The 18,949-nt window shown below is 38.2% G+C and overlaps 1 protein-coding gene across 1 annotated transcript; it reads right to left on the bottom strand.

Moving 5' to 3' along the window:
- Positions 1-1,703: 1,703 nt before the first annotated feature.
- On the bottom strand, positions 1,704-18,394 carry rogdi (rogdi atypical leucine zipper). Its single transcript, XM_017460665.3, has 11 exons — positions 18,180-18,394; positions 17,729-17,800; positions 17,554-17,636; positions 17,064-17,118; positions 15,413-15,493; positions 13,791-13,886; positions 12,792-12,890; positions 11,088-11,201; positions 9,134-9,183; positions 7,048-7,174; positions 1,704-3,305 (listed from the first exon to the last, which is right to left on the bottom strand). The coding sequence occupies exons 1-11, from the start codon at positions 18,261-18,263 to the stop codon at positions 3,264-3,266; spliced, it is 903 nt and encodes a 300-aa protein (XP_017316154.1). The 5' UTR covers positions 18,264-18,394; the 3' UTR covers positions 1,704-3,263.
- Positions 18,395-18,949: the final 555 nt, after the last annotated feature.

The raw sequence follows: 18,949 nt of genomic DNA, 5'->3' as shown, positions 1-18,949 counted from the left end.
ATCCATCTGAGGTTGTATCTTAAATGCGCCCTTGACTTGGACACGGGTAATGTCAGGGGTGCACTCGTTCTCTGCAATGAGAACAGCATATTAAAAAACTAATTTGGGCCATTCCGCATCTTCGTTAGAAATCCAGGGGCTTCTGTAACTGCTGAAATGAGTGTAAGGTTTAGAGAACACCCAAAAATGTTAAACGCCTGCTCAGAGAAAGAAAACAAAAAGGTCACCAGATCAACAATTATAGACGTTTTTACAATCTGACGCATTTGCCGGACGAGTTCCTGTGAATAAGTTACGATACAACGATCCAATATTGGAACTAGCGCAGTAGTATTTCCTGTGATCCACCCTCCTTGCAGTCAGAGCTACTGTTATAGAAAATTAATCAACACCTTCTAATCAGTCAATATAGAGAATTCAACAGTCCTGTGGTATAAGTTATAAAATATCAAGCTCCTGCTTACACTTAATCGCTTCATCAGCTCCCTCCCTTTTGTAAAAGAAACTGAATTAAGCTGTGCTTCTGAAGTCTACAGCGATGCCAACACAATCTCACCTCTAATGCTTATCGAACACACTATGCCCAGGTTGATAAAGGAACTGATGGCACCATGGCCATGAGCGAAGCATGTAGTGGGGGAAATAAGTGTTGGACACTTATATATGTTTTTCAGTAAATATATTTCCAATGAGGTTATTCACATGAAATGTTCACCAGACTTCAGTATTAACTCAAGAAATCCGGAAATATAAAGAACTCACAACATTAAAGTCCATAAATAAAGTTATGTGTAATAAAGTGGAATAAAAAAAAAATGTTGACGAATCTGATATTTAAACGGATGACTCGGAGTATAATATCGTGCCATATTCATTTCCTTCATGGGAAAACTAACATTTTATTTACAAAAAAAAGATTTTTGGAGCGAAATATTCCGAAAAGCAGCCGATAAGAGTCCAGCATAGGTGGGAACTCCTTTAATACTGTTTAAAAAGCATCTCAGGGTGATTCCTCAAGAAATCGGCTGAGAAAATGCCAAGAATACATTTCTGGAAATTCTAGGCAAAAAGGGGGTCTACTTTGAAGATGATAAAATATTAAATTATTTTGATTTATTTGGGATTAAAAATTTAAAAAAAAAAATAAAATTCCCATAGTTCCATTTGTGTTTTGATGACTTTATTATCATTATTCAAAAATGTGTGGGAAAAAAATAAAAATAAAGAACGAGTGTGTCTAAACTTGACCGGTAGTAGTAGCAGTAACAGAACTATAGTAACAGTGGTAAGCCACTATTAGGTGGCTATCTGCATCGTCAATCAAATGTCACTTCCTGTGAAAGTAGTTGGTTCTTGGCCAGATCAGTGACAGAGTACCAGACTAGACTGGCTTTCGAGACTAACCTTTTAACATAAATGGTAAATGGTCTGCACTTATATAGCGCTTTTATCCAAAGCGCTTTACACTGTCTCTCATTCACACGCCAATGGTAGCAGAGCTGCCAAGCAAGGCTCTAACTTGAGTTCGGGAGCAACTTGGGGTTCAGTGTCTTTCCCAAGGACACTCCGGCATATGGAGTCACATTGGCCGGGAATCGAACCACCAACACTACGATTAATGGACAACCCGCTCTACCACCTGAGCCACAGCCGCCCACTTCAACATCACATCAAGTTATTTAACTGAGAAGACATGGACATGGTAGACTTCAACACATTTATTGCACGAGTTATTAGAGTCAACATAAAACAATATGTAGTGGGAAAAAAAACCATCCTTTAACACCAACTCATCGTTCTGTGTTGGAATAATCAAATGAACAAAAACACAGGGCACAACAAGTTCATTTATCAGTTGAATAAATAGAACATAAGAATACGTTAACAAAGAAAGCATGGCTTGTATCATATGAGAAAGATAAACAAACAGATCCAACATGGAATACACGGAATGTACAGTATAAGTGCAATAATAATCTCTTCGTGGTTAAATTGCTCATGTACTGTGCCACTAAACACTATATGGCCAAAAGGATGTAGACACCTGACCAATGACACCAATATATGCTTGTTGATCAGCTCATTCCAGATCTAGTCCTTCTTTGCTGTTATAATAACCTTCAACCTTCACACACAAGCGAGGAGGCCACACTTGACATTCCAGTTCACTCCAAAAGTGTTCGGTAGTCTTCAAGTAAGCGCTCTATACAGGTCATTCGAGTTCTTCCACACCAAACTTTGCAAACCATGTCTTCACGGAGCTCGCTTTGTGCACAGGGACATTGTCATGCTGGAACATGTTTGGGTTCCACTGAAGGGATATTGTAACGCTACATCATACAGTGACATCCTATACAATCGTTTGTATTTTCTTTGGGGGAGGGGGTGTAAGAACCACACGTGAGTGTGACTGTCAGGTGTCCACATACATAATTTTGCCATATAGTGTATATTAATGAAAATATATAACTATATAAGCAAATATAACAACCAAATTGCCCAAAATGAACCGTATACAATGTCCCCTTTACCCAAAATGTTGTCAGTCAGCCAACACGGGTTTGGTGTCGATGTGTGCTTCTTTAGTTTTGCTTTGGAGCTACAAGACTAGATGTACGTAACAAGTAACACCCTCTGGTTCAGCACTGTGCCACCAACATGCCTAAATCATCATACACCTGCCTCAAATAACACCATTTATAGCACCAGTGCAAATGTAAAGAAGCTCAATTTAGACCCTATATACTGGCATATATATATATATCTATATACTGGCAAATATGTTCATGGTAGGGGGAAATAGTATACATTTCTAGTCAAACTATCAGATTAAACACATTATATATTTTTTTAAATAGTGTCTACGATGAAATGAAATGTATCCTGGACCATTAAACGACACTAAATAGTGTCATCAGAAAAAACACTGCTAACCAGATTTTGATCATAGCGCTCAGATCATTGAACAGTTTCACAGTTTCTCTTAAAAATAATTAACGGAATAAAAGAAGTTTACTTCACTATTTCACAACAAATCCAAAAAGCAACGTTATTGATCATATCCATTTGACTTACATGACAGGACTTGGCCTGAGTGCGTGTTCATTCTATCCAGTTATGATGCGCACATATAAATTAACAGTTGGTCCTAAAGCAAATACTACACGGATTCTTTATATGGTGCGTTTTCTAGTGTGTGATTAATGTATATTTTTATATTTTAATTCTGCACTTACAGCACAAATTTAAAATCTTTGGTCAGCTTAAAATGGCCTGTAGTTCCAGAAGCTGGAGAACACAGAAATCTGCAATGTGAGAGAAAAAGAATGTGAATTATCGAATAATAAAAAGCACACACCGACTTTAAAGTTATTACCATTTGTTAGTGGTGATTATGCCCTAATCATTATCTCAAAAATTTCCCCCTTCCTAACTCTCAAGGGTGAGGAGAATCACTTGGATATGTTCATATGCGTGTGCACGTTTATGTTAAGATCTTCAACAAAAGCACAGTGACCAATTACACAGTATTTGAAATAAATACTACTGGCCATGTTTCATTTTCTTCTTTTTGCTTCCTACAGATGGTGGATCATACGTGTGCCATGTGGACCATGTCTTTGATGGTTGGGGTACTCGAGTCCAATTATGAACGAACACATGAACACATTATTGGATGGTTTACTTTGTGAATTTCATTTATTTTGGAAAAGATACACTCATTTCAAATCTGATGACTGCAACACACTCCAAAAAAGTTGGGACAGTCGACTGTTTACCGCTGTGTAACATCAGCTTTTCTTTTAATAACACTTATTAAGTGTTTGGGCGCTGAGTGAAGACACCAATTGGTTAAGTTTAGCCAGCGGAATTTTCTCCATTCATCCATTATGCATTTCTTCAGCTGTGCAACTCTACGAGGCCTTCGTTGCCTTATTTTGTGCTTCATAACGCTCCACAAATTCTCAATTGGAGACAGGTCAGTACTGCAGTCAGGACATGCTAGCACGTGAACTCTCTGCTTACGCAACCATGCACTTGTAATCTGGGCAGAATTTGGTTTGGCGTTGTTCTGCTCTGAATGGCAGCATATGTTGCTCCAAAATGTGTACATATATTTCTGCATTAATGCTGCCCTCACAGATGTGCAAGTTACCCACGCCATGGGCACTGACACACCCCCATACCATGACAGACGCTGGCTTTTGGACCTGACGCTGATAACAGCTTGGATGGTCCTTTTCCTCTTTTGAACACGACGGCTATTTTGTCCAAAAACTATTTGAAATGTTGACTCGAACCACAAAACACGATTCCACAGTGCTACTGTCCATCTCTGGACAGTGTTGATGTATGGCTTCTGCTTTGCATAGTAAAGCCTTAACTTGCATCTGTGGATGCAGCGGCGAATGGTGTTGAGTGAAAAAGGTTTACTAAAGTATTCCCGAGCCCATGTCAGGATATCCATTACAGACTCATGACGGTTTTTAAGATAGTGACGTCTGAGGGATCGGAGATCACGCTCATTCAGAAGTGGTTTTCGACCTCTCCAAATTGTTCCGTTTTCGGGTTGTATATTCCCATGAATAGCCTTGTGTTTAAGGCGTTATGGATCTAGTTTGGTCCCTGCTAGCCCACAGATGCTGCTGACAAGGTTATATATTTGCTGTGGAAGCTGCTCTTCAAATCGCCCAACAGCAAGACATGACAGAATTCACTGTGCCACAGTGCAAAGATTTTACTGAGAGCTTTAAAGGGGGATTTGGAAAGACATTGGGGCAATCACTCACACACCATGAATGAGGTTTAACTGGCTCTCGTGTTCTTTTGACCAATTCTGAGACATCATGTTTTGGTTCACTCAGACAATGTTGAGATGGTCAGCTACATTAGCCATCAGAGTGAGCGGCTCTCCTTGCATTTTATCTCCTCAAGTGGGTCAATCTACAGCCTAATTAAGTCCATATGCAAGATGCTGAACTGAACTGCGTGTCTTTTTTTGCTAGCAATCACTTTCTCAAAACAAAGTGCAAGATGCATTCACTGGCAATGAGCTCACCATGTATGCACTGGTGTCCAGGTAACTCTGGGGTGACCTTGTGGTTGAATCGCAACCGATTCCACAAAGAAGATCCTGCAGAGCATTACTAGCTATGCCCCATACGCCCCATACTATTTAGGTGTCATCCGATCCTCAGACCAACTAGTCATCTGTCAAAGGGGAAAGACACATGGGGCTTCCTTAGTACTTCCTCAGTACTTATTGTGGCATGCCACTCTTTGAGGAGCATCTTTTTCTCTTAGGCATTATTAAGCATCATGCCACTCCAGGAACTTTGTCCTGCTGCTATCTGGCCAGCACTCTCTCCAGGTTATTACAAGATTAGCTCGCCCCTTCCAGAGGTCTGAGTGCAGTGACTCATCTCTGATCACCTTTCCAGGTAGTTCCAAGTTGAGTCTGGTTCCTTATGACATAGTCAACATATGTTATCCAGGCAATTACCTGTGCCTGGTGGTTAGGAAGAGTGAAATTAAATGCTGTGTTATGTAAGTAATTGTGTTTCTATGAACTGTAGTTAACTGCCAGGGTTCCTGGTCATCCGGAACGGACATGTGCACATGCACAAAAGGTTATCCAGGTTATCCAAGCCCCTGGCAAGTTATCCAGTTCCATGCTATCAAGTATTATACAATATACTATGAAATTTAACATACACCATATTATCATAGACACTTTAAAATCCTGTCACTTCCTTTAAGAGGAGGCAGCCCAAGGATGGGAGAACGTTACACCAGTTCCAAAGGGGTAATGGCTTCTGGAGAACAAGACTTGATGAGGCAGTTTTATCTCACAGTCATAGGGAAGCAGTAAGACACTAGACCAGGGGTTTTTCAATCTTATCCACAAAGGGCCAATATGGCTGCATCCTTTCATTCCAATCAGGCAGGAGCCATACCTGATTCCACTTGTTTAATCAGTTCGTCCTGGTCTCCAATCAGTTATCAAGTGCGTCTCCTATGTGGCCTGCAGCAACAGCAGTCCTTTGCAGATAAGATTGAAAACCCTTGCACTACACTATTATACAAGACTTCCCAGTTCTGATCTGTTGGAAGAAAGGCGAATCAGACCCTAGAGCATGAAATAGGCTCCAAAAATTTTTTTAGTGTGCAGACTCTTTGCTTTTGTCCCAAATTATACTACTACTGCATGACAACATGCCAAAATAGTACACCAAATATGTTATATACAAGCTGTGGTACAGTATACTACAGGGGTATATGATTTTGGACAGGAGCACTGGTTATTAGTCACATGGAAATATTAATCATGCGTTTTAGTTGATGAAAAAAAAATCTTGAACCTTTTTTGAGGACCCAGTCATGAGATTTCAGAAGAAATGTTGTAGAGCCAGTTTATCGTGTTATAGTTAAACAAGGATGTCTTATTTTCTCTTAAGGCCATGAAACACGATAAGCAACCATACTTGCAAAATAATCAACACAAAGCCACTTCCTATCAACCCTAAGTAGGCAGAATTTAAGAGCTTCTGAGCTCGTAAGATAAAAGCTGCATAAAAGAAGCATAAAGACAGCCATCTTATTAGTCAATAGTAGGTTTCTGTGAGCTCCTGTATGTGGAAGAAGGTATTCAGCGCTCTGGATGTTATACTGCCCTGTGAGCAGCAGTCGGAGTTAGCTGGCTTCACATGTCTTGGAGGAAGCACGTTAGCCTTCACCCTACCCGGTGTCGTATCACACGGGTCTGAACTGACCAAATTGGGAAGAAAAATGGGAGCTCAAGTATTATAAAATCTGCACTATTTTAATCAATCTGCCTTTGAATGAAAAAAAAAAAAACATCTTTAAAGCTTATCGCTGTTTATCGCACATTTTTCAAAATATATCCACAGATTTTTGTCTTTACATGCATCCTTTTTTTAAAAAAAAAAAAAATTGTTTATTTACGCCCATCATACCACTGCTTTAAAGTAAACCTAATGCTAGATATGACACATAAAAGGCGAAGAGGCAAACACAGACACTCACCTTGTCTTTGAGTTGCTGGCAGAGCTGCAGTGAGATGGTGAAAAACACCAGTGTGTCGTTCAACCACGGCACCACACACTCCACTTTGTGCACGTGGCTCACCTCAAACTTAGTGTTGTTTAGTTCACTGTGGGTAAAAATATATACAGTTAGGTCCATATATATTTGGACACGGACACAAGTTTTGCTTTTTTGGCTGTTTACCAAAACATATTCAAGATACAGTTAAATAATGAACATGGGCTTAAAGTGCAGTCTCTCATCTTTAATTTAAATGTATTCACATCCACATTGGAGGAAAAGTTTAGGAATTACTGCTCTTTAATTTGTAGCCCCCTCTTTTTCAAGGGACCAAAAGTAATTGGACATTTGACTCAAAAGCTGTTTCATGACAGGTGTGGGCTATTCCTTCTTTATTTCTTCATAATTTAAGCAGGTAAAAGGTCTGGAGTTGACTCCAGGTGTGTCATTCCCATTTGGAAGCTGTTGCTGTGAACCCACAGGATGCGGTCAAAGGAGCTCTCAATGCAAGTGAAACAAACCATCCTTAGGCTGCAAAAAAATACAAAATCCATCAGAGAGATAGCAGGGACATTAGGAGCGGCCAAATCAACAGTTTGGTACATTCTGAGAAAAAAAAAAGAAAAGAAAAAAAGAACACACTGGTGAGCTTTGCAACACAAAAAGTCTTGGACGTCCACGGAAGACAACAGTGGTGGATGATCACAGGATCCTTTCTATGGTAAAGTAAAAACCCTTCGCAACATCCAGCCAAGTGAAGAACACTCTTCAGGAGGTAGGCATATTGTTATCCAAGTCTACCATAAAGAGAAGACTTCACGAGAGCAAATATAGAGGGTTCACCACAAGGTACAAACCTTTCATAAGCCTCAAGAATAGAAAGACCAGATTTAGACTAAAAAAGCCAGCCCAGTTCTGAAAAAGCATTCGTTGGAATCAGCATGTACCAGAATGATGGGAAGAAAAAAGTATGGAGAAAGCTTGGAACAGCTCATGATCTGAAGCATACCACATCATCTGTAAAACATGGTGGAGAAAGTGTGATGGCAGGGGCATGCATGGCTTCCAATGGCACTGGGTCAGTAGTGTTTATTTATGATGTGACAGAAGATAGAAGCAGCCGGATGAATTCTGAAGTGTATAGGAATATATTGTCTGCTCAGATTCAGCCAAATTCAGTGCAGATAATTGGACAGTGCTTCACTTTACAGATGGATAATGACCCAAAACATACTGCGAAAGCAACCCAGGAGGTGATTTTTTTTAAAACAACAAAGTGGATATTCTGCAATGGCCAAGTCAGTCACCTGATCTGAACCTGATCGAGCATGCATTTCACTTGCTGAAGACAAAACTTAAGGCAGAAAGACCCACAAACATACATCAATTGAAGACAGCTACAGTAAACCCAGTGTTCGGTGATGTCCATGGGCTCCAGACTTCAAGCAGTCAATGCCTGCAAAGTATTCTCGACAAAGTATTAAAATCAACATTTTATTTATGATTATGTTGATCTGTCCAATTACATTTGAGCCCCTGAAATAAAGGAACTGTGAATAAAAATGGGTGCAATTCCTAAATGTTTCATATGATATTTATGTTCAACCCCTTCGATTAAAGCTGGAAGTCTGAAGTTCAATTGCACCTCAGTTGTTTCATTTCAAATCCATTGTGGTGGCGTACAGAGCCAGAATTATGAAAACAGCGTCACTGTCAAATATTTGCAGACCTAACTGTATATACACTTTTTTTTTTAAATACATCCATAAGAATAAAATCTCTTATTTATAGTTTTAATATTTCTTTCATTTTATACAGTTTAATTCTTTGTCCTGTTTGTCAGCTCCTCAGGCATTTTCATTTAGGTAAATATATAACAAAAATGATTTAAAAAAAAAAAATTATTATTATTATTATAAGGTAATTGATTTATATAATTATTATTACTATTATAATGGTTACTATTGTTGTTAATATCACTATTATTATTAAAAACCAACCTTTGGAACACAGCAAGGCGCAAACCTCTGAATAATAATTTTCAAAGATAATAAGAACTACTTACAACATTGCTCCAGGATTATGCATAACTGAACTTCCTGCTGGTTTGAAGTTCTATAGATAAAACCAAAAACATAAATATAAATAAAGTAAATCATATATATACTTAAATATCATTTATTATTGTAAGTGCTGTGCTTATCATTGTATCTTATAATGAATTTATGTTTGTTTTTTTATATATCTATCTCTTCTGTTTTCAGTTTTAACTCTGCACTACTGTTAATGAGGACTGTACTTTTTGAAATTGAAATAAAATAGATCGAAATGAAATTAACTTACATGCCAATTAGTGCTAACAGTTTAAGTAACTGGAAGATTATTGTCAGATCAACCCAGTCAGTGAACTACATTTCCCAAGACACACCACGGCCTACAAACATGGCCGCCCCGGACTACACGCCACAAAATTCACACACCATGACACGTTCACAGTCACCAGTCTTACGATTAAGCACACCAGTTCACAATCAAATATGCACGCTCACACTCACACACACACACACACACAAAACGCCTGTCTTGTCTGTTATCACTGATCTGGTTTGACCTTGACTGGTTTCCAGATTTCTGTGCTCAGTCTTTGCGCTCGGTCTTTACGCCTGGCCCAAGCCCCTTTTTGACCCTGAATTTGTCTCTCGAGTTTGGATTTGTCTGCACTTCTCTCATTTCGCACAACATAAGATAACTGCAACTGCATCAGTCTCGGCCTTCTCCTTCATGAGAATGATCAAATAAAATCCCCCCGCACTGACAGAGAAACAGTGTTAGGTTTCTAACATTATATTTCTTGTTGTTTTAAGGCACATATAGTAGAGGTATGAGAAGAGACTGAGACTCAACAAACACTACATTTAATAATGAGCACTTCCTCCATCTTCCTCATTCTATACTGGCATATAGGTGTCCAACAAGAGACCTGTCCAAAATGCTCTAAAAGAGAGGTTCTCAACTTTTTGTAACTAAAGCCCCCCCAAGCCTCCCCATATTGGAGGAGACCAGGTATAATGATCATCTATTCTGTGTAAAATCTATCTATCTATCTGTCTCTCTCTCTTTCATATATACACACACTCAATCTATTTTGATATATAGAAATAGATAGATAGATAGATAGATAGATAGAGAGACATTTTTTATGCTTTTGTGTTTTTGTATTATTTTTTTTTTACTTTTCATAACTTTTATAAAACTATATAACGGACAGGTATTGAACATGAATGATATAAAATGTTTCTGAACACTATAACTACTTTGAACAAGAGAACTATTCTGTAATAACATGGACTATTTTACATGTAAAACATGTTGCATTCCATTCATTTTGTGTTCTAAAAACATTGGCATATGAATGATGTAAATTGGGACGTGGGGCGCGTCTCGTTATCCACGACGTTGTTAAATCTCCGGCTCTCAGACACTCACTGAACAGAGCAGACGCAGAGAGAGGTGTGAGTGCAGCGGAAAGCAAGACCTCGCGCTTGCAGGACAGTACTGGCGACATTTGGAAGATCGCTAAGATTTGTGCAAAAAGTCGCTAGATTTGTCGCTAGGCGTGTTTTTTGCAACAAAAACAAAAGGTCGCTAAAGGTGTCTGAAAAGTCACTAAGCTGGAAACACTGGTCTGCACGGACAGCTAGATAAATGGCAGGCTAAGCTCCGCCTCTCGCCAGCGGCAAAAAGAAAACTCAGAGGTATAGGGAACGTGGGGTTTTTCATTTATGCGCATTCTATTTGAAAAGCAATAAAATACACCGAGTCCCCAAATGATGCCCTGTCTGTGTTTTTTTTTTTTAATTCTAAACAATTTGCACCCCCCTTCTGATCTCTCCGCACCCTCCGGGTTGAGAACCACTGGTCTAAAACATTTAGTCTTATTTATAATCTTTATATCTTTATACATCACTTATTTATAAATGAAAATTTATTATAAATGAAATCCGGTTTTGCTTCCATACCTTCGTAGTGTTCGGCTGAAGCACGTGGAGTTGATAGACGGTCAGACAGAGTTTACTGAGATTTATGTATAAATTCACCATCATATCCCCGGGCATCGGCGGAGTGAACATTCTCTGAGGAGAGAAAACTAAATGTGACGGAGGAACTGAGGGAAAAGTTTTGCATGCAGCAAACAAATCTGATGACTTTTTTTGTTTTACAAATGAGGTTTATGCACAGTTTGAGAATGGATGGTTCCTCTCCATGATTCCTCCTCATGTTGTCTCGGAGTTTTTCCTTGCCACCGTCGCCTCTGGCTTGCTCGTTAGGAATAAATCTATACATTTAAAATTTATATATAGAATTAATATATTTCTGTAAAGCTGCTTTGTGATGGTCAGCACGTTTACATGGACAACAATAATCCGATATTAACCAGATTAAGACGATACTCTGATTAAGAAACTACCATGTAAACAGCGATTTCTGATCACCTTAATCCGACTAAAGTCATACTCGAAGTAAACACAAATCGGGTTAAGACATGTGGAGTACTCCTGTTTTAGTCGCTTTGTGACAGGACACGTACACACACAGCAGCGCTCAACCGTTTGAAGGCAAACAAGAGAGCACGGCTGCGTCCCAAACCGCGTACTTACATACTGTATAGTAGGAGAAATACACATATACATGGTAAGTATGCGGTTTGGGACGCAGCCCACGGCTTCAAGCAGTTGTCTATTTGCACATATAGCATGGCAAATAATTAACTGCACTTGAAGCTTTCATAAAATTAAAAATGAAACACCTAAAACTGTACACAGTACCATAACGAAGACCAACTGTATGTCAATACATGAAATTCTGGAGTGAATGTCGGACAGCGTAGCATGGGGACGTAATGACGTGTGCCGTTGATCGATCTGTGTTCTATAACATATAAAACCGGAACATGAAAGGAATAATCTAAAAGCGACTCATGTAAACACCTTAATCACAATATCGTCTTATTCAGAATAAGCTCAATAATAACATTACTGCTGTTCATGTAAACGTAGTTTATGTCTACTGTTAAAAGCGCTATACAAAAAAAATTGAAGTGAGTTGAAAGCTAGATCATTGGAGGAAAATAGACCGTGCTGTAGTTACCGCACAGGAGTGAGTAAACATTGCAGGGAATAAAATAACAAGCAACTTAAGTACCTTATCATAACCACTCTGAACAAAGGCAAAGGTCAAAATGAGCAGAGAACCAAATCTCTATCTCAACTCACACTATGCATGACTATATTCTTACACTGTTCATAGAGTAGGAACACTGACCCAAATATTCAACATTCTGTGGCAAAGTACTGATTTCTTGGATAAGAAACCGATAAGAAGGAGGATAATTTTGAAGTCTGAATTGGGATCATCCTGCCTGGCTTTATTCTTTTTATATGGTTGTATATGTTTTACTCCTCCTACTTATGCCTCAGTGAGAAACCTGTAATGATTAGCCTAGCAAACTGTAATGATTAGCCTAGCAAACTGTAATGATTAGCCTAGCAAACTGTAATGATTAGCCTAGCAAACTGTAATGATTAGCCTGCTTTTGTGTCATCACTGCAGAATCAGATACACCTAAAGAAGCAAACTACATTTATTCAAGCAGACATCTTACGAGGAAATAAAATAATGCCATTAAGCACGTGTGTTTATAGTGTTAATAATTTCAGATTTACCATCAATCCAGTGGAGGCGAGTTCAGGCAGGGTCATAGTAGCCGGTGTGGTAAGACGATTACGCGCTCGGGTTAACTGCATCATCACCGCATCCATCAGCTACAACAAAAACACCACACATTCAGTTAGACTTTAATCTTCATTCATCTTCGGTAACCACTTTATTCATCTTTACAGCCAATTCGCCTACTGGCATTTTTTTGGACAGTGGAGAGAAAATAAATAAATAAATAAAATCGGTGAACCCAGACGTTCATTAAAAAAAAAACAAAAAAAACATGGTGGTTTGAAGAGTTCCTGTTCCTCCAACACACACTAGTGTATGCTGTCATACAGGCTCAGGTACTACAGTTCACTGGATTGAATTTTATACACTATAATGAGGAAATAAATATTTGTTAAATCTTTAAACCCTTTGAGACTTGAATAAGACACCGTACTAGTTCCTCTACTGTATTTAAATTCACGCGTTACTAGACTTCCATTCGCCCTTGTTAAAAACTTCAAATCCCTGTTGCCTCCATGAAGAGAAATGGACAAATCTTCCTGGTGTTGTACAGGAAAAACCAGTACGATTGCAAGCCAGGAAGAAAATGCTCGTAGGTTGTCCAAAGTTTCATTGTTTTGTTGACAGAAGGACAACGCCGTGCTTCAGAAGTTAGATGAGGGGATCAAACTGGCATCATTGTAAATTTCCCTAACACAACTTATTCTTCTTTGTAGTTGGGCAGTACCTTGATCTTCTGTACATATCTTTCACCTGGAAATATGGATATAGTGTGCCATTAAAAAGGTACATAACCGGAACCAGAGTTAAGCTGTAATAGTACACTATATATACACCTTTCTAGGTACAAGATACCGAGTAAGGTAGAAAAAAAAAAAGTGTAACCTTGATTGTATCACTACAGCGATAAGGAAAAGTACCCTTCTAGTACCCTTTGTTGTGAGATCACAACAGAAAAGAAAAACACTATTGTAACGGTGTTGGTGACGAACCTTATTGACCTCAGCGCCGGTTTTGAAGTGATAGCTCTCATCACGGCTGCTGAGCAGCTGAAGCGCCTGGTTCACGTGGTTCCTCGCATCCTGGATCTGTGAGCAAACACGCATTAATACACTGAGCAGCATTAGCATTCAACCATGAAGGGGGGGGGGATGAAAGGGGGTCAAACATTAAGCTTTTAAGAGCAAAGTTCAGAATCAAAACAAGTGTATGCTACAATGATCATACCACATGATCAAGTAATACATCCTTTCTTCCTACACACACACACACACACACAGAGAGCACCTGCTATTATTTACACACAGTTAAGTGCAATTACACTTACATGGTCAATATGCTTGTGCTATGAATTATGCACAATGTTTAGTGTAATGCTCAATCCAAACATACAGTATAATAGCGATGTGACTCATGCACAGGTGCATTGAAACCACAACAGCCATAATACTTGCTTCTGAGTGCAAATTGCAGCACATGCTAGGAAGTGATAAACCCTGTCAAAATATATGGTACAGCATTTTATATATACTGAAAAAGTAGTACATATTTAAGACACACGAGTAAGAGTGCAGTTATACCGAATATCAGCACGGCGGTGATTCGGCAGCGATTCTGATATTCAGTATAGCCGCCTGATTGCGAGTGTGATTGCGAGTTTCATAGAACAGTTTGATAACCAAGAAATTAATATCGAGTGACTTATGGAGACAACATGGCCAAATGTTCTGTTTATTTTTGCTCCGCTAGCAGAAACAGATCCCGAAGAAACCACAACCACTTTATAGCATATCAGCTGGCTAGCTAACTTGCATTAATACCTATTATCCATTCCCATCAAAGGTACTTCTGGTGAAAGTGGTGTCCCTTCTTATTTTTCATCTGGCAAGCTTTCATATTTTAAGTCAAAAGTTATATTCCTAAAAAGTATCATTTGCCATGTCTGCTGATGATGTCACTAACTCTACCGTAGTAACCGTTCCGAACTAGGAAGTGGAATTTTACGTGGCGAACAAGGACAAGGGGATACAAACAGTGAAACGTCTCGGTGCGGTTACAGGAAATATGAGCACTCTTGGAACACCGCTCAACCAAACAAATTAGTGGACTGAAACTAACTGTTGTATAATATAATACATGGTGTCCCAAAATTCTCACTACATGGGGAAATTAATACTTGTTAGCAATTTGTGTATATAGCCTTTAAGAATGCCTTTGACAAAAGAAGAACGTATTAAAATCATTCTCCTTGGTGGATCGAGACGCTGTCGCAAGGTAACATGGCGAGCACATCACACACACACGACACTGTTGCCAAACTTATTAACAAATTCAAAAAGACTCGTAGTGGTGTGGACCAACCGAGAAGTGAACATCCACGAACACCCACTGACGAAGCCACGACCGACATGGTGCGGCCCAACGTAGTCCCCTACCGTATGGAGACATTTGGGACACGCTGTATTCCATAGGAGTACTGGGACAATGTAACTATCTAACATATCTATCAGTCAAGTAAACATTACTCACCCATTGTAATCATATCTAAGATGATCAGTTTCTGCATGACTTCAAAACGCAAAAACATGAGGTGTTGATTAATCGAAGAGCCCACCTGTTGTAATTTCCACTGTTTATCCTCTCGGAATGTGAAATGCATGACTTGAGTGCTTTTCGCCACCTTAATATTGATATCCTGCAAAACAACATCACAATACAGACAATAACTCCAAACCAAGCTATAATCAAAGTCCTATATATATATATATATATATATATATATATATATATATATATATATATATATATATATATATATATATATATATATATATATATATATACACACACACACACACATATATATATATATATATATATATATATATATATATATATATATATATATATATATATATATATATATATATATATATATATATATATATATATATACACACACATATATATATATCATATCTGTCTCTCTCTCCCTCATATAATATAATATAATATAATATAATACACTCTATTCAATAGGTTTGCATCACTGAAAAACATAGTAGCATGTATAATACTAATGTGTTGTTTAGTCTGTTTACTATAATGATATTTAATACTAGGCTGTTGAATATGATGCTAGTTTGTGAGCCTTTTACTGTGATAATAGTTTGTGGGTTAACGGTTTACTACGGTGCCTGTTAAAAAGACATTAACATATTCTTAATAATGATCCTTCTTGTGTATAATCTGTTAAATATAACCCTACTCTGCATTCTAGTTTACTGACATTAATTGTTATGTTAGCTTCCTCACGATGGGGCAAATTTGTCAGCTAGTCTGTCAAATACGATGCTAGTTTGTGAGCTACTCTTTGTGGGGTTAGTGAAAGCTTGCCAACTTTAATGCAACTTTGTATATTTTTACTATGACACATTGTCAAAAAAGCTAAAGCTAGTTTGTTTGTCTGTTTAGCTATAATGCTAGTCTGTATTATACCCTGTAGGATAGAACACTAGTTTGTATTTTAGTCTGTTTACTATGGTGCTAATGTGTGGACTAGCATGGTAAATATGATGCTAGTTTGTGAGCTAGTCATTTCTACTCTGATAATAGGCTTGTAGGCTGGCAATGCAATTTTATATATGATAAATTCTTATAATGATACTTTGCGTGTTAGGCTGTTAGTGCAATGTACATTAGCAGGTATAGTAGCATGTATAATACTAATATGTTGTTTAGTCTGTTTACTATAATGATATTTAACGTTAGCATATTTACTATTAAAGCTAGTTTGTGTGCTAGTTTGTTTGCTATGGTGCTAATGGTACTAATTTAGGCTAGTTTGTTTAGTGAGGTGTGCGTGTTTGTTTCCTTTAATGCTAGTTGGCAACTAGCCGAGAAGATTGATTTACAGACATCTGATTATCTGGTTTTCTGGAGAAAAATAAACATCTGCTAAAAAAGATGTCTGCTATTATTCAGCAAGATTTATTTCAATCCCGACAACTGGAGCTCATCTACATTCTCATCAACCTTCTCATCTACATTCTTTGGAACGCAATGAAAAGAAAGTCATGTTTTGACAACAATTATCAACCATTTTATCAACTGGTTTCATCTCTTACAGCCTCAGAAGCACTGCTGATGGAGCACTTTGGTCTGAAACATAATCTTTCTCTGGAAACCTTGTGCAAATCTCTGAACTTTTGCTACATCCAACTGAAGGGATGAGAGTGGATATGACACAGCAAAGTAACACTTACAGCCTGAGTCAGAGCATCTCCCTGCAGAGTGAGGACTCCTTTCACCTGGTCCATGCTAAACAAAACAAGAAAATCACACCAAACTTTACTTTAGGTTGTAGATTTGCATGTTAATTATGAGTAGATGAGAAGATACTGTTGCAGTGTATGATTTACAGTGTTTGCACATATTTATGTGTATGTAAATGTACGTGTTTGTATATATGTATGTGTGCGTGTATATAAATGTGTATGTATGTACGTATGTATGTGTGTGTGTGTGTATAAATGTATGTATGTATGTATGTATGTATATATTAATTAACATTTTGCAGATTCTGCAAAGCCTATATAAACTTATGACCTCAACCATATTTTATCCAGCTGAGGCTGACACGGCGGCCATGAACACAGGACACAAACCGTCTTAAAGCCTCTAAATATAAACAGCTTAACAAGCTATCCAAACTCGACCCCACACATACATCAGTTAAACCAAAAGAACGCTTACGTGGAGCTGCCAAGAATGAAGTTCTCTTGTTTGAGTTGACCCTCCAGCCCTGGTGAGGGCACTGAAAAACGTCTCGAAGCTTCCTGTGTGATGGAAACGAAACGTTTAACAAGACTTAAAGGAGCCGGATCACGATCGATCCGAGTTGTTCGTTCTGTATCGCGATTATAACTACCTTCAAAATGTCCTGAAGCTGTTTCAACACTGCGTGAACCTCCTCTTTAAGGAGCCAGTTAAACTCTTCCTCCTGTGTGAGAAAGCACATTATGTTTGGCATTGATGTCGCAAACATAGTGTTTGGTAATCATTAGGAATGCATGGACATGTGATTCAATCAAATGACTGCACATAAGCTGGAAGGAAAGTCAAAAAAGCACATTTGGATGAGGTGAAGTGAAATGTAGGTTAACAATAAGGTGTGCATACTGACTGACAACTAAAACAAAACAAACAAACAACAACAACAACAAATGCATGTTATTTGAAACAGGACTACCATTGTGATTGATCCCATCTGCCTCTGTGTCCAATCATCTCTCTGTTATTCATCAGTGCAGTCACAGACTAGACAGAGCTGATGAAGCAAACAGATAAGCTAACAAAACATGGCATGAAAATATCCTTACCAGAACAGCTCTCTCTGTTTGACTCGCCGCGGACATGTTGGAGACTTCAGACACGGCAGTCCGATCTACACCAATTACAACCATTTAGCCTGAAATCCGTACAGTAAATACGCTGCAATGACAGACGGTTTTGTTTAGGAGAGCTCTTAACCACGCCCACTCCAGCCTTCACTTCCGGTGAGCGATGCCACGCCCTCTCTCCGTAACGCGCGTTTCTGTCAAGTAAACAAGGGAAATGGAGAAATTTAAATCATTTATAGTATATATATATATTTAATATATATGTTAAACAAACAATAAAACAGAGTTAAACCAAATTGAAAGAGTTAAAATCTCAGTAGGATAACAGGAATAATATTTGTGTTTGTTTGTTTTGTTTTTGTTTTATAATTTGACGCTATAAAGCAAAACCCCAAAACATGTTAAATCATTACAACATAGCAAGAGATTAAACAATTTCCATATGCATATGAAAACGTGGATCAAATCATAAACAGGGATACAATGTCAATTATCCCTAGTCCCATATTAAAACAACAAAATATCTTGTCTTTAGTGCAATTTAGTGTTAAATCGATGACTTTTCTAATACAGAGTCGGAGTTATTTAAGCCAGAATATACCTGAATTAGTTAGTTTGTTGTTTGGAGTGGGGACATATATTTATTGTTCCACTTAAACGTACTTTCCTTCTGCATGTTTTCATACTAGGGATGGAGTCTGGATCTTTCCACTGATTCAGAGAAGAGTCGACTCTTTTGGCTCCGAAAT

Source organism: Ictalurus punctatus, chromosome 2, assembly GCF_001660625.3.
Source record: "Ictalurus punctatus breed USDA103 chromosome 2, Coco_2.0, whole genome shotgun sequence".
NCBI classification, from domain to species: domain Eukaryota; kingdom Metazoa; phylum Chordata; class Actinopteri; order Siluriformes; family Ictaluridae; genus Ictalurus; species Ictalurus punctatus.
Note: the sequence above shows the minus strand (reverse complement) of the source record. Positions and strands in the feature narration are given on the sequence as shown.

Excerpts from the sequence above, each read along its gene's own strand:
- rogdi (XM_017460665.3), bottom strand. The coding sequence starts at position 18,263 with ATGGTTGTAATTGGTGTAGATCGGACTGCCGTGTCTGAAGTCTCCAAC. Across the intron at positions 15,494-17,063 it reads GAGATGCTCTGACTCAGGCT|GATATCAATATTAAGGTGGC; the intron begins GTAAGTGTTACT and ends GTTGTTTTGCAG. Across the intron at positions 9,184-11,087 it reads TTCAGCCGAACACTACGAAG|AACTTCAAACCAGCAGGAAG; the intron begins GTATGGAAGCAA and ends TTTTATCTATAG.